The sequence below is a fragment of the Drosophila tropicalis genome, unplaced genomic scaffold (genome assembly GCF_018151085.1).
Source record: "Drosophila tropicalis isolate 14030-0801.00 unplaced genomic scaffold, ASM1815108v1 contig_845, whole genome shotgun sequence".
NCBI lineage: Eukaryota > Metazoa > Arthropoda > Insecta > Diptera > Drosophilidae > Drosophila > Drosophila tropicalis.
Genome location: NW_027173338.1, coordinates 3420401 through 3435479, shown reverse-complemented (window position 1 = coordinate 3435479; position 15079 = coordinate 3420401). Strand labels below are relative to the sequence as shown.

The following is a 15079-nucleotide window of genomic DNA, read 5'->3' as shown; positions in this document are numbered from 1 at the left end:
CTCTGTTGACTGTCAAGTGCTTCATTAAAATTTGGTTCTGTAAATGGTACGAAATCTGTGAAAGGACATGCGATGGTACGACATTCGAAAACAATATGGGAAAACAGGCATCTGCTTTAATATTTGTTGTTTGATCTCTAATTAAGTATATTGCCGACACAAATTGAATGGGAAAATTTCATTATTGATTTTTCTGTTACATGAATGAATAAAGATTGATAAGAATTACCCAAGTCATTTCAAGGAATGACTTTCAAATGAATGCGAAAACTCTTAGGTGTAAACTAAAACTGTGTTCTTATGTGGCTTCGTATGTTTAGGTGTGTGTGTGTGAACAAGTAAATTGCATCAGTTTGGCAACACTTTTCACTTCTACACATTCCGACATTGTCTTCTGAAACTAATATGCTTTCTCCGTTTGCCATTCTATACTCTTGCTTTCTATGCTTCTATGCATCAATTATGCAAAAGGAAGTGTGAGAAAACAGACTAGACTCACCATGAAAACCAACCAGTTTTGGTGGCTTGTTATCAAATTTTACACAAACATACAGCTACTCACCCACAATCACAGAAACCGCATACACACACACAACACTCACGAACACACATACAAGTTTGGGTGGCAAAACACCCAGAAGCTTAAAGCAAACGCCCTGAAGCATAAAACAGAAAGAGGAAAAACTCTCATCACCACAAAATGCAAACAAGGAAACAACCCACTAACACACACCCACAAAGGATACACATGACGTATACGTAATATTAGATTTGCATGGCAAATGTCATTAATTTCTCGTAGTTATCAGAGCACAGCAAAGTCAGTGAATGGACACAACGGATTGTCGTCGTAGGGTACTCGACTAAACTGATGATGGCTTTTCTCCTTTATGGTTGAAAATCTCTGCATTTTACGACAATTTGTCCACCCACCCCCCGTATTGTATGCCGACGCATGTCAAATTGGCAACAAAATTAAACGGAAATGTGTGAAAAGCCTGAATGTACATACATACATATATACTTAGCATATGCAAAATTCGTGTTCGTTGGCTATGCGTGGAGATTGGCCTAATAAAGTGCAAAACCGCAGGCGGAAATTTTCAAGTGTCTGGACATTTAGCACCCCCCTTACCAACACCACAACAAAGCTAAACTGGTTGTTGTTTTTAGTGGGCAGGAGGATTGTGTGGTAGATTGTGAATTTCAGTAGAACTATGCTCGGAAAATAATTATAAATTTATGGAACAGAATTTATAGTGCAATATAATGACTTATTCCACAAAAATTTATTGATTGTTTGGATGAGAAGCATTCTCAGTGGCGGATCTATAGAGTGAAATTGATAACATTGACGGGCATAGAACAATAAATGTGGGGAAATTTCCGCGAAGAGATTTGCTACTGGTGTTGCCTAGAACTAGTAAATCTGATTCTTTTATAACTTAATCGCCTAAGGCACAAACAAACCCCTTTCCTAACAAATTCTTTTTTTCTAGTAGGCAAGATTTAAATATTTTGAATGGAACAAACGACATGGCTTAACAACAAATAATTAGGTTCAATTAGAAATCCGCTTCTGATGACTTCCAACTGAAATGAATTGGATAGCCATTTTTATCTAGGGAATGCTTTTTATAAAAATACTACATCTGCATGTAAAAAGCCATCGCTTTAATTTCATTTCATTAAAATTTCGAATCATCATGACTAAGTATTATTTTCCCATATTTAACCAATAGATCTACAAAATCCGAGAAAATGTATCCCTCAATGTTGAGTCGTGGTGGAGATGTGGAAATCGAGCCATATTATTGTCTGCCTGTGGGCACGAATGGTGTGCTCAATGCTCAAATGGCTGCTGCTGTGGCTGCCCAGGCTGCACAGGCTCAAGCTCAGGGGTCGGGTGGTGGAGTGGCCTGGAGTCAACCCACTTCACCTACACCCATCAATCGTGGCCCCTTTGCGTCTGCCGCTGCTGCAGCATCATCAACCCTCTCACCCACCCATGTATCAACTACAAACGCAGCGATGGCTGCCGTTGCTGCAGCAGCAGCAGCAGCTGGAGGAGTATCATTGGGAGGCAGCAGTCTGACTGGCGGCCACCGTCTCACATATCCCAAGAAGAATGATGAAGGTAAGTTTCTGCGTTCTGCCACTATTGTTCATTGAGTTCGTATATAGATAAATTTTGATGAATAAACTTCTTCTCGACAGTCCATGGCAGTGCTGCCTCTTTGCTGTCTGGTGGCAGCTCCCTCTATGGTTCCGCCGAGGAACGTCAAGCACATGAGATACGTCGATTGAAACGCGAACTGCAGGATGCACGGGATCAGGTGCTCAGTCTGAGCAGTCAGCTGTCAACTAATGTAAGTAGACCAGAATAAAAAGTTGTAGGTTAAGGAAAAACGTGAATTATGGGAATATCTTGAAATGTCTTCTCGCATGAGTAAACTGTGAAGGCATTGCCAGTTGAAAAGGCATAAGGAAAGATTGAAAACTCTTTGTCCTAATGCTATTTGTAAGGTGTTGAAATAAATAAATGGAGAGATGATAGAAACTGTTAGCCTAGATGTAGCCTGTAGGGTTAAATATTGTGATATCGAAATTGTTTGTTGATTTTCAAATAAAAATTTTACTACTTTTTAGATTATTCTAAAGTAGAAATATCCTTTTATGAAAATATTAGAAAGTTCCCCTCCCAATACCATTAATAAAGGGTGAAAAAGGAAAATATAAGCTAAAAATTAATAAAGACTAAGTTTAATGATGTCCCGAAATAGCCAAAAATGAAGATGATAGATAAGAATTACATTCTAGGAATATTCGCAGCCAAGTTCCCTTTGCCAAATTAACTCAAGCGAGTCTGTGTGTGCCCGCTTACCAATTTATTTCGCTTCTTTACTCTTGAAAGGCTGCAACTGTTTTAGCATTTTCGTTGCCTACTTATTGGGTGTGGCTGAGAAATGTTTTGTGTGTTGCATTTGCTTCAAATGTCACAATGTTGCCTTGTGGACTGTTTGGCAGCAAAAAATATTTGTTCACGATTGCCGCAGCATCTCTTGAGCCACTTCACTCCCTTATCAACCATCCAGTGTATACCTTATCTAACTGTCAGCGCCTTTCAAAAAAAAACCAAAAAAACAGAGCCCAAGTTAAGAATGAGGAAAGAAAATTTATGTGCTTCGTTTATCAGCAAAAGTCAAGACAACTTTTTTTTTTTTGCTCTCCTTTAACTTTTTTTTTATGTCATATGCGAGACATTTTTGTCGTCAACAAAAGTCACGCAAAAGTCTGAGAACTGAGTAAAACTTCCGTGGCAGACACAAAACGAAGATGAAGAGAAAGAAGTACATACTCGAAAAATGATATATATAAACGTTTTGCCTACTTTCAGGCTAGCAAGTTGATTTCATTTACGCCAAACAAAAAGTTTAAATTGGCATTCCGTTGGTAGTACAGACCCAACATGTACATACGAGCATAGTATACAGTATTTTATGATTGTCGAAGACTATAAAGTGTTTTATAGCGCTCACCCACACCTTTCACCAGTCAGTCAGTCGGTGGGGAGGGGGGAGGAGCAAATTTATTGAGGCCGTGGCAGACAGAGGCAGACAGCATAAATCTCAGTTAGGAGGTGTGAGAAAGTTTTCGGACCTCTGTCTGGACTGGTCTCAAGGTCAAGGCACACTCACTGAGACAGAGACGTATGTACGTGCAAATTGCCTTCAATCATTTGATGGATGTCGCTGTGGCAGCTGATGCATAAATATCTTTAATTTGATGGCAAACTTTTACCAATTTCCTGTGAGAGCCACAAGAAAAGAAAACTATTTATATTTCCAGCTTACTTGGGTCCAGTTGAGCGTGAAAATTGTCAACAGTACCTCTATTCGGGACCAAATCGGGGGCTGCCATAAAAGTGCAAGCAATGCTGCCACACAAATCTAGTCGTCCATACTTAATTGAAGTTGCATTTGAAGTTATGTCTTTCTTCTGTTGTTAGCAGATTGTTCTTGCCTTTTTTTTCTATTTCTGTATTGATATTGGTAACATGAAGTGTGGTCTCTCTATAAGTGTGTGTGTGTGTGTGTGTCTGGTCTGGCAGCTGGATATCTAGTCAACTGATTTACTATAGATGGCTCACAAAGAATGTAGGCAGATTGTTGAGGAAAAATGGGTCGTCTCGTAAGCTGTTAAAGTTTCAACAACATGATTTATTACACATTGTGTGGGTTGTCCACGAAAAGACCGAAGAAAAGTGTGAAAATAAATATCGAAATGAGGTGAACTACATAATTGAAATGATCTGCAAATCAAACTGAGTCATCAAAGTGCATGTATGTATATGCATTTTTTAAGTTGACACGTTTCCAAAGTTTTGTTTAACACCAATTCAAAAAAAAAGGTGTAAATGAGTTGCAAAGCCAAACGAAGGCTTTCTTTTACTTTGTTGAGCTTTTCAGTTTCAACATAATAACACTTTTTTATCTTCAGCTCAAAAGTATTATAAATTTTGGTAGTTCAACAACTAATTATATTTTCCTCTAGTTTTTCTTTTAATATTAATAGTTTACAACTTTACAAGCTAGTTTTAAGTTGATCAATTTTTAACAACCTTAATCAAAGAATATTGAAAGTAGATTGAGCTACTTTAAAGTCACTTAAATTTTATTGACAAAAGGTCTATAAAACTTCTTTTACAAATCCAAATTCGTTATTCGACCAGAGGTGAAATTGCATTTTTAATTGAACAAAAAACTTTACTCGATTTTAACGCCAATCTCTCATTCTGTTCAACCATCGCTTTGTCTTGAGAACAAAATAAAAAAAAAGTATTTTTCAAACCTAGACAAACATTCCAAGACCCACCCACTCATAGGGCGCTCTTCTCGGTAGGACAAATGCATTGTCAGTCACTTTATACCCAGCATCTTCCACTCTTTTTCTCTCTCTCTATCTGCTTTTCCACAACCACAAAGTGAAATTGCATGATGCCCGTCAATAAAAATGGAAAAGCAAAAAAAATATAAGCTATGGCAAATAATATGCGGCAAAACTGCTGACAGACAGATATCAACATTTATGCTTTTATTACTCATAGGAAAAATTAATTAAGCTCACACAAAGACATAGAAATGTAGATAGATAAATGGAAAGACAGGAAACCTTGAAAGCAAGAGCGAAAGGAAGGGAAAGCCAAGACTAAAAGTAAAAACAAAAACAACGTCAAAGTCAATAGACAATTAAAAACTTTTTAAATTCAATGAAAAACTGGGTGTGTCCCGACATATTATGAGACTTTTCTTCTGCAAAGCAAAAGAAATAATAAGAAAAAGTCAAAAAGAAAATAATCAACTTTTCCATCAGCAAGAAAAGTAGCTAAAACTATAGTTAAGATCGTAGTTAGTGGAACAAAACTTTAAATTGTGCAACATTTTAAGTTGGGAAAAGTTTTCACACATCTGCCACACCAATTTGCAATGGTCGAGGCTTGACTTCAATTGAATTCAATGATCAGAAAGAATAACAGAACGATAAGGTGTTGAGGGAAATTCGTTATCGATTCATATTAAAGTCAAACTAAAACTGATCTAGATTAAAAGTATACAAGTTTTATTTATTAAAGCATTTTTAGCCGGAACTCATATCTTTTAAAAATGTTCACATAAGTTTAGCTTAACTCAGCAGTTTAGACGATTCAATCCTAACAAATTTTGCAGTATTCTCCCATTCTGGCCCCTTATATTTTTGTTCGCCTTATCAGAGTTAAGCTTTATGGTAGTTCATAATAACAGAGATGGATGAGAGGGGGAAAGGGGATAAAGAGAATATCTGGAATAAAATCCCAGAGGCGAAAAGCAGCTTATAAAACTTCCAACCTACATCAACTTTAAACAGCTTTTTAGCTCAGAGGAGAGTTCAGTTCATGCCACACTTCTACCCAAGAGCAGCAGCAGAAACAACGTCAGGGGCAGCGGCAATTGAGCAATCTTATCACTGACCATAAATATTAAACCACAACAGCAGCAATAACAAAAAAACTACACCAAGTATACACACACAATCACACACACACTCGTATAGCTCAGAAATATACTCAAGACTTGAGCCATGCCAAGCGCCCATTTATCACGCACTCCAAAATTGACCCAAGTGACCGAAGAGACAGACGCATACACACACACAACACAACACACACAAAACACAGAAACTCATGCATGCCAATGTAATAACATTAAAAGCGTGATAGAGCCCCCCCCTTACTATCCCCTCCACTACTTTAACCTCCTGCCCTTCTACCCCGTCCAATCCAATTCCTCATTTATTCCTAGAGATAAGACAAAGCGATCGCCTCAAGCGCCAAAATACACGCGCCAAATTCAAATTGCAGAGTAAAAGGCAGATGACTCTATCTCGAATGGAAGAAGGGAGGAAGTGTCCAAAAGGGAAGAAGAGTAGGAGAGATTGTACAATATGTAGGGTATACAAAAAAAATCATGGAACATGCCATAGTCACGACAGGCCCAAACAAATGAAAGGAATGGCATATTTTCTAGTTTTAATTGATTTTCCAAACTGTAGGCCATATTGAAATTGTCCACTTGGAATTATTGATTTGTCTGCTTAATGTTGGGGATATATTCTATATATACTTGTATGACAAGTAAAGGTCACGTCTTCGTAAACTAAACTAAACAACTAAACTGGTGATAAAGCAGAAACCAACTAAACTATATAAACTGCCTTGCAAAGTGAGCAATTTTCTCTTTTTTCATTGTCTTAAATCGAGATCATAAGCGTCAGTTATATATTTATATACTTTAGGCGAATTATGTATACCCTTTAAAGGAAATAAATTCAAATTTATAAATACATAAATCTCTTTAAGGGAATCCACTAATAATACTCCTATAAAGATTCCACTTTTAGCTGTGGCGATAAATTTATGTATATTCCTTACAATTTAAAATCTTTGTGTCAAAGTTTTATTTAAAACAAATATGCCCCAATTTTTTGTTTAAAGTATAAAACTAAATAAAACTTAAGTGGGCACACTTGAAATTTAGCTTGTTTGAAATTTAGCTCTAAGATTAGAACTGAAAAGGGGTATTATTAAAACTAATTGAAAACTATATATAAATTTCTGTTTTCTTTCTTTTTCTAGGTAAGTGTCTTGAAGTCTTTTATATGTATGATACATTGATATTTGAAATTGGGTATGTACAATAGATAAATCAGTTTTCGTCGGATGTGTTTAATCTGCAATTAGTTAGTATTAAACAAATTTTACACAATTTTTCTGCTATAGATTTCTATTAAGGAATCCAAGAACTATTTTCCATTTGGGTTAAACTCGTACACAATCATTTGTCTTTCCATCTCCTCCTTTAGCATTTAGTTAAGTCGTTTTATCCCAGAAATCAATTGCTTGGCTGCCATTTTACTAATAACCCACATTGTTTATACGGAAAATCACTTAACTTATGCCAAGAACCGCTTATCCACCCCTCATATTATGCTTCTGTCAGCGCTAAAGTTAAACTCCATTTCTTGGTCAAGTCCCAGAAAGAGCCAATAACCCCCAAACTTTTTATTCGATATTTTCGAGACAATCAATCATTTTTGTCATTTTCTTGTTTTTGGTTCAGCAGACTCGTTAAATGAACCCCATACACAAAGTCCTTTTTTTTACAACTTTATTATGGAGCAATCCTTGTCGCGATTTTGGAGGCCATTGCCGTTGTTCGGTTGCTCGGCGCCCCAAAGTCTTCTGCCATAAACCGACTGCAATCGCCTGTTTTCCCCTCCTGTCCAACGGACGACTAACTACAAAACACAAATTTGCAATTTTTTTCACTCTGTTTTTGTCGTCGTCGTCGCAGTCATAGTCCTGGCCACACAGGAAGCTGCGTCTGTAATTTTTTTTTCTGCTGAATAGTTTTGCAAACATCTAAATAAAATATCCGTCGATGGCGTAGACAACGTAACGCCGACGTCGACGTCGACGACGTTCAGACATTGCCGCCAATTTGGCGCCTGACTTTGCTCTACGAAAGGCTGCTCCTTCACTAGTCGGCCATAGGGAATTTCTGAGTGCTCTATAAATGATGTTGATATCAGAATATCAATTATTTATTTTAGTTCAAATTCACATCATCTCAGTTGATAATTTAAGATCAAAGTATAGTTAAAATATATAACTTAATGCCAAACTAATTTTCAATTAAAATTAGTTTCATTTAAAAGATTTTTGGCCAAGATAGGAATTTTAGGATATTCAAATGTGGTATTGAATCTAAAATTTGTGATAACACGAAACCCTTATGAACAGCTGTTCTCCCTTTTTTACTAAACTATGTAATTATAGTACACGGAATATTTCACACGGTTCATTTAGTTATTGAATTATTTAACACAATGTCCTATCAAATGGTTCACCCTTATAAACACATTAGATGAGTAGGAACATGTGTATGTGTGAGTGTGTGTAGGGTATCCGAATTATATGTTTCACCCTCCACTCAGTTCAGCTCAATTTTCGACCTCCTCCCCACTTTTAGAGCACCCACTTTTTGTTTTTGCTCTTTCTGATTCTGTTATTTGTTTTGTCGCCGTTGCCGTTGCCGTCGTCGTCGTCGGCGCCGCCAAATGGGCGTCTCAGTTGACGTCGCAGCGGGCAGCCATTTGGCTGGATTGCCTGCCAAAAGGATTTTTGTTTCGTGGCTTTGGAGTATGTCATATTCAGTTCCGCATTTGACGTCGTTGGGCACGCACTCCAATAGTAATTCTATCATTTTGTTTTTGCAACATGTTGCTTCCAGATGATCTCTAGCAACATGTTGCACAGTGGTGAAGTTGATCAGAATTGTATACTTCTCAATTGTGGTTGAATATAGCCACTCACGCTCTCTCTCGCCACGCTCACTGATCTTGCTCAATGTTTTGTAGCAACATTTTTCTTTAGTATCATTTCAACTTTACTTCGAGCAACATCGTCGCCGTGTCGTCGCCCGGCCTTTCGCTGTGTGTTGTTGTATGTACGAATGTATCTGTATCTGCGAGATACTAACATGCAGTACGCAAAGTCAGAGTATCTCTGAACGTGATCGCACTTCGTTTTGTTATTATTTGTTTAACTGATTACTAAAGTGTGTCTGTATGTGTTGCCAAGTGTTGCGTGCTAAAGCACTAAGCAACAATAAAAGCCAAAGGAAATAAAAAAAGGTTCATTGAGCATAAATTTGGTGTCTTGAAATCTATAAATAAATTCAAAGCTCTGAAACGTGTTTGTGACGTGCAAAAAATAAAACAAAACTTATAAAAGCAAACCGGTCAGCAAAAGTTCTCAAATATTCCTGCTGACATAGAAAGATAACAAACAATAAAACAAATTAAAGTTTCAACAAACAAAGAGATAAAAATAATAAACAAACATGTTGCGGAAGCTGGACTACATAATTTCACTTCTCTTCTTTGTTCATTGCTAGGTGTATTCACTTAACTTTAACGTCAACGAGAATAAAAATGAAAACGAAATGTTTAAAATGTAATTACCAAACTCAGCAGAAAATATTTGTCAACAGGAAAAAGTTTATATTAATCTAAAGAGAAACAAAATTGGAAATAAAAAGTGCAACAATGGCAAATGGTTTAATGGAGCATGTCGAAATGAGTTGGGCAAATTGTTCAGTTCAATTTCGTTCACATGTGATGAAACGCAAAAGGGGTGCATCTCATATAGATAAGTTGCAAGACATGGGCGTAGTTAGCTAAAAGGGGCCAACGATTTTGCGAATGCTTAGATTAGATAGTAAGGAATTAACGACTCTGTAAGAAAAAAGGCACTCAGGCACTCAGAATCAGAAATGTATTTAAGGAAAATATGAATGTTTTTACACTTGAAAAAACACCTAAAATAAATTCTTGAAAAATGTAATTGCCACGAATTGAAGTTCTCTAGCATTCAGAAAGTTTATATTCGTCATATTCGTCAACTGTTTCCAAAAGCATGTTTCAAAAATAATGACAATAAAATTTGTATTCCTCAACTGAGACAGAAATTCATCAGCCACAAATTGTGTTAGCTACCTAGAACAACATTTTAACTGCCCTATAATATCTAAATTTTTATTGCTCTCTATCGGATAAGATCTACTCACTTTTATGACACAAGCAATTGAATTATTGCATCTGTAAGCCACCCTAACTACCCTTTAGGACACTTCCATGTTAGGACAGGGGAGTTCTTTAGCCAACAGACACTCACACACACTCACTTACATACAGTAGCCTACTGCACACAAATTGCATAAACATGGCATGGTGCGGGTACCCAAAAAAAAAAAAAAAAAGGAAAGAGAATACAAAAAAATTCGACATTGTCTTTTCCCATTGTATTTTGTGTTCATTGTGAAGTTGATTTTTATTTTGTTTCAAACGGAAAGTTGTTCAAATGCAGTTTTAGTTTTTACGAGTCGACAGTGTCTGACAGCAGCTCCAAAAGTCTGTCACAAATGGGTTTTCACTGTTTTGCCAAAAAAAAAAAAAATTTAACTAAAGGCGTTTTTGGCATTTCACGTATTTTGAGTTGGGGAAGTGCTCTGAAATGTATTTGGTTTGGCATGTTTGCCAAAAATTTATGATATACGAATTGAGTACTTACTTATATCTAAGAGCGTGAATGATATATTAGTTGAAGGAAGTTGCAATCAGACGTTTGCATTGTTGTGCATTTTCACGCACTTCAACTTTTTGGCTTTATAGTTGTTCAACATGAGTTAATTTCAGGTTTGTTTTGTTTTTTATTGATTTATAAAAGTATTTTCTTTTGTTTGTGAGTTTTTCAAGTTGCTCACAAGGTCGACAATCAATGGAAACCTGAATTACTCTGTTGCCAAAAGTTTTTCAAATTCATGGTCAATATTATATAAAAGGATATGAGGCTAAAGTTTATAAAAATTTCATAAAAGCTAAGAAATTTTGATTTAAGCAAAATGAGAACAAATGAAAGATTTAAAATCATGATTAATTTTATATAAAAAAACATGAAGCGAGAGATTAGAACAAATGAATGAAATTTAACGGATCAAATTCTATTTTCCTCTATTTTTGAAGTTTGCTTATTTAATTGATTTTAATTTTCACAACAATATAAAGAATTCATTGACAAATTGTTGACTAATTTGAGTTTCATGTTTCATTCAATTTTCAAAGTAAATGAAGCAGGAATTTAGATTTGTGTATAGACATCTGTTTTTGCTAACATTTAAAGTTACTTATATGAAATTCTTAATTTGTTTTTCATGTTCTCAGTTTTTTTTTTTTTTTTTTTTTTTGTTTGTTTGTTGTTTGAAATGATTGAAGTAACTTTTGGCTTATGCTCAATGCCGCAAATCAATCAAAACCCATTTGTTGTCCCATTTTGCATTCAGGTTTTCCACTTGAAATTGTTTATTTAGATGCTAGTCACAAATGCATTTGCCGTGTTGCCAAATTTCACAGTTCCTCAATTTGTTTACACTGATTTTTCGCTAATGGCCGATGGAAAACACCGAATTCAGTTTCCATGTGACTGTACTGAGTTGGGAAAATTGTCGAGCATCATCGATGGAATCTAATCCCAATCAAAAGTCACCCTCACTCTACTAGTCACATGTGACAGCTGGACCTTTTCGGCGGAGGTGTCACCCTCCCTCGAGAGAAGTCTCCCTCACATTTCCTCTCCCGACTAGCGTGTGATCAATTAAAAGAAAAACACGCAGAATATTTTCCATTCTTTCTTTTTTTTTTTTGTTTTGTTCCCAGGCTGACTTTTCACTCTCCAAACAAACACACGCACACACATCCTGCATTTTGGGTTTGTCTTTTGGATGCTTCCTTCTGTCTCCTGCTCTTGCAATAAATTCTTATTAGAGAGTTTGGCGCCTCAGTGCCAGCCTGGAATGCCAAGAGGAACTCCAGCAAAGGAGATTTATGGGATCTGAGGTTATAAATAATATTTTTCTCCATACATTTGTTGTTTGAAGTTGAGTGGCAAGTGGAGAGGGAAAAAAAACATATTTTAATTGAAAAGAATATTTGTACTTGATGAAGATTGATTTTTCTCTTAGTTGGCCATTTGTCATGCAAAGGGGCGGCGGTTGGGGCAAATTAGTTTTTAATTTGTAATTTTTCGCACTCACTTTGATGTTGTCTTTTCTGTGCAAGAAAGTGTGAAAATGTAAAGTTTTTTTCCTTTTCACTTCAATTAGCCGTATGCTTGACTGGCTGACGAAGACATCATTAGCGAAGACTTCATTTCCTGTTTACCGTCCGACTAGATTATGTATACTTATATCGAAAACACATCATTTCAATTTAGTTCTGGGTTTAACCGTTTACCCATAATTTCCCCAAGACAAAACAACAAAAATTAACAGCAGTTTTATGTCTTTGTGGAAGCTGTCGCCGGTTTTCCGCCAATTAAATCTCTACCCAAATGAAAAGAGCCCTTTACCTTTTCCCTGTTGAACCTTTTCTGTCAGCCACTTCAATGTACAACAGGTAGCGCCTCAATAAAATCATCTTAAGCATGCCAGGCATGTGTTTCCCAGGTCTTGAGGTACCCAGTTCGGGTCATTAGCCTACGGTTAAAGTTGAACAGTAGCAAAACGTAAAGCAGAGAACATAAATCGAATGCGGGTCGCAACGGCCACCATTTTTCGAAAACAATTGAGTTCCATAAAATTTGCCTATTAATTAAGTCTCGGCAACCGCTGAACATTTTTGTCTAATCCCCTTCCGTTTCATCAGAGTTGGTCTAGAGTTATGTACACACACACACACACACAAAACACTGGTACTCCTAGGTATACCTGTATGTACATGTGTTTTTGGGTCTGTTTAAATTGGTACATATTTACATAGCCCAATGCAAAACACTCAACCAGCTGCCAAATGCCAGTCCCTTCCCTAAAAGACTATATGTTAGTCGAGTGGCAGACTGTTTGGCGGCGGCTAAGATCCAACGGAATGGAAAATATTGTGAGGAAGTTAACGCATATATGCAAACACTTGGCAATGCCATTTTTGGTGACTTCGATGAATGGAAATTGCTCTCAACCGTAATAATCAAACTAAATGGCATAGGCGGCATACCGATTGAGCAAGTTTTAAGAGTTCACAGAGGCAGACAGAGTTCAGCTTCCTTTCCAACTTGGCCAAGTGGCAATCTAATGCCTACACGTTTGTTGCTTAGGAAGAAAATTATTAGTTCCTTAATTGAAACTTTAAGGTTACTTATTTACAAGTAACTTGACTTGATGTGGAATTTAGTGGTTTTCATCTAAAGTATCCAAACTTCTGAATAAATTGAGTATTGATTCTTAGTTCTGATTGTACAGAAAGTACTCAAGTGTCTTTCTAATGCTTTATTTATGAAAAGTGATATTTATGGTGATCATTATTTGAAAGGCTTGAAATAATGTTAGATAAGAAGGGAGACTTTTTAATACCATTCTTAAAAAAGAAGTGATAAGGAGTTTGTATATCCCCCCCTCATTCATTTCATTTCTAAACGTTTGTTTTAAATATTCCAAAAGCAATGGAAAATTGAAAATTTTTGATTTCGAATACAGATATATTGAAAACTTTATATAATACTTACATATAAAAATTGAAACCTGGTAAAAGTAGCAGAAATAAAGACAAATTTATGCAATTATTTCTATTGAATCAGTACAAGATCGGACCACAACATGCAAACACAATAATAATCTTTAATTCATAAAGTATATAGCTTTTAATTTAAATTTTAAATTGCAAGAAAAACCAATGTTAAATTGTAATTGAGTTATTCAGACTTTAATGGTGAATTCTTGTAAGAATTTTTTCGAAAAGGGTAAAACTAATTATTTAATATAATAATTATATAAATTGCATTTCAACCCTCATATCTTTGGAGTTAATTACCCGCAATTCAAGGTTACCCTTTCCTTTTATGCACATTGCACCTTTTAGCGTGTTGCCTAGCAAATTGGTGGCTGCACCTTTAGCAACATGTTGCACCCAAGCAGCTGCTTTCCACATGGCAGACGGTTTTTTCTTTTCGGTTTCTTGTCGTCTGCTGACACTCAATAAACAACGATTATCGGCGGCTTTTGTCTACTTTTTTCTTTATACACAGTAGTTTGAATGCCAGGAGTGGCACCTTTCAAATTGCAGATGGACATAATGTGGATAGGGTATAAGTATATATATATATATAGGATGAAGTGCATACAATTTTCTTGGTCTTCAATCATTAATCAGTTGTAACTAATAATATTGTGGCAGTTTGTCCTTTGTCTTCAATAAGACAGCTGCTTCCCCTTCCCTCACTTCCCTTTCCCCAATTGAAAAAGCGGTTCAACCCATTTAAAAGCATCAACTTGATGCTGCTGCTCCATTTAATGTTTCTTGTTTGAATTGTAATTCTTGGAATCATCAGCAAGCCCCAGCAGCTCAACGCAACTCAACTCAAATCTACTCTTCTCGACTCTTATCTATGCCCCTTACCATTTAGTGCTAGGGTTTCTGTGGAAGATGATGACGACGACGACGACGTCGATGCTCCTCCTTCTTCTCTATTCTTTTCCATTCTCAGTTTCTTCAAGCATTTGTTTCGCTTCAAAAATTTAATTATCATTATGGCATATTATCTGGTTGAGGTAGAACTTCTGCTTCTTGGAGCTGCGCCTCTCTTGATTAATTTAGTAAATTGTTGAAGGAAAAACGCTGGGCGTGTAGTTGAAAATTTGAGTAGCTGATTGCCTTTATAATTCTTCAAAGAAAAAATAAGAACGGCCTTTCAATTATCTATGTGATTAAAGCTTAGGTCTTCTGTCTTGACTAATAAAATAGCCAAACAAAAAACCATTAAAATATAAGTTTTTGGGAGTAGTAGAAAAAATCTTCATTTGATTTACTGAGTCCCCCTCCAGCCGTATGCTTGAGGTGATAAAGTGGATACATAGATAGCATATCAATGGACATTCATCAATATGTCCAGACAATTTTAATCGCATAGAAAGCATCTGCCACTTCACTTTCATTC

General features: G+C 36.2%; 1 protein-coding gene across 8 annotated transcripts in view; it reads left to right on the top strand.

Annotated features, from left to right (window-relative positions):
- The window catches only part of sick (sickie), a 203063-nt gene that overhangs the window by 153475 nt on the left and 34509 nt on the right, over positions 1-15079 (top strand). For 6 of the 8 annotated variants that reach the window (XM_068295747.1, XM_068295755.1, XM_068295748.1 and 3 more), the window contains 2 exons: positions 1743-2137; positions 2218-2369. In XM_068295747.1, coding sequence (XP_068151848.1) covers positions 1743-2137; positions 2218-2369 — 547 coding nt within the window. Of the gene's footprint in view, positions 1-1742; positions 2138-2217; positions 2370-8982; positions 9232-15079 lie in introns of those variants that run through there. The other 2 variants (XM_068295754.1, XM_068295753.1) reach the window with 2 other exon arrangements.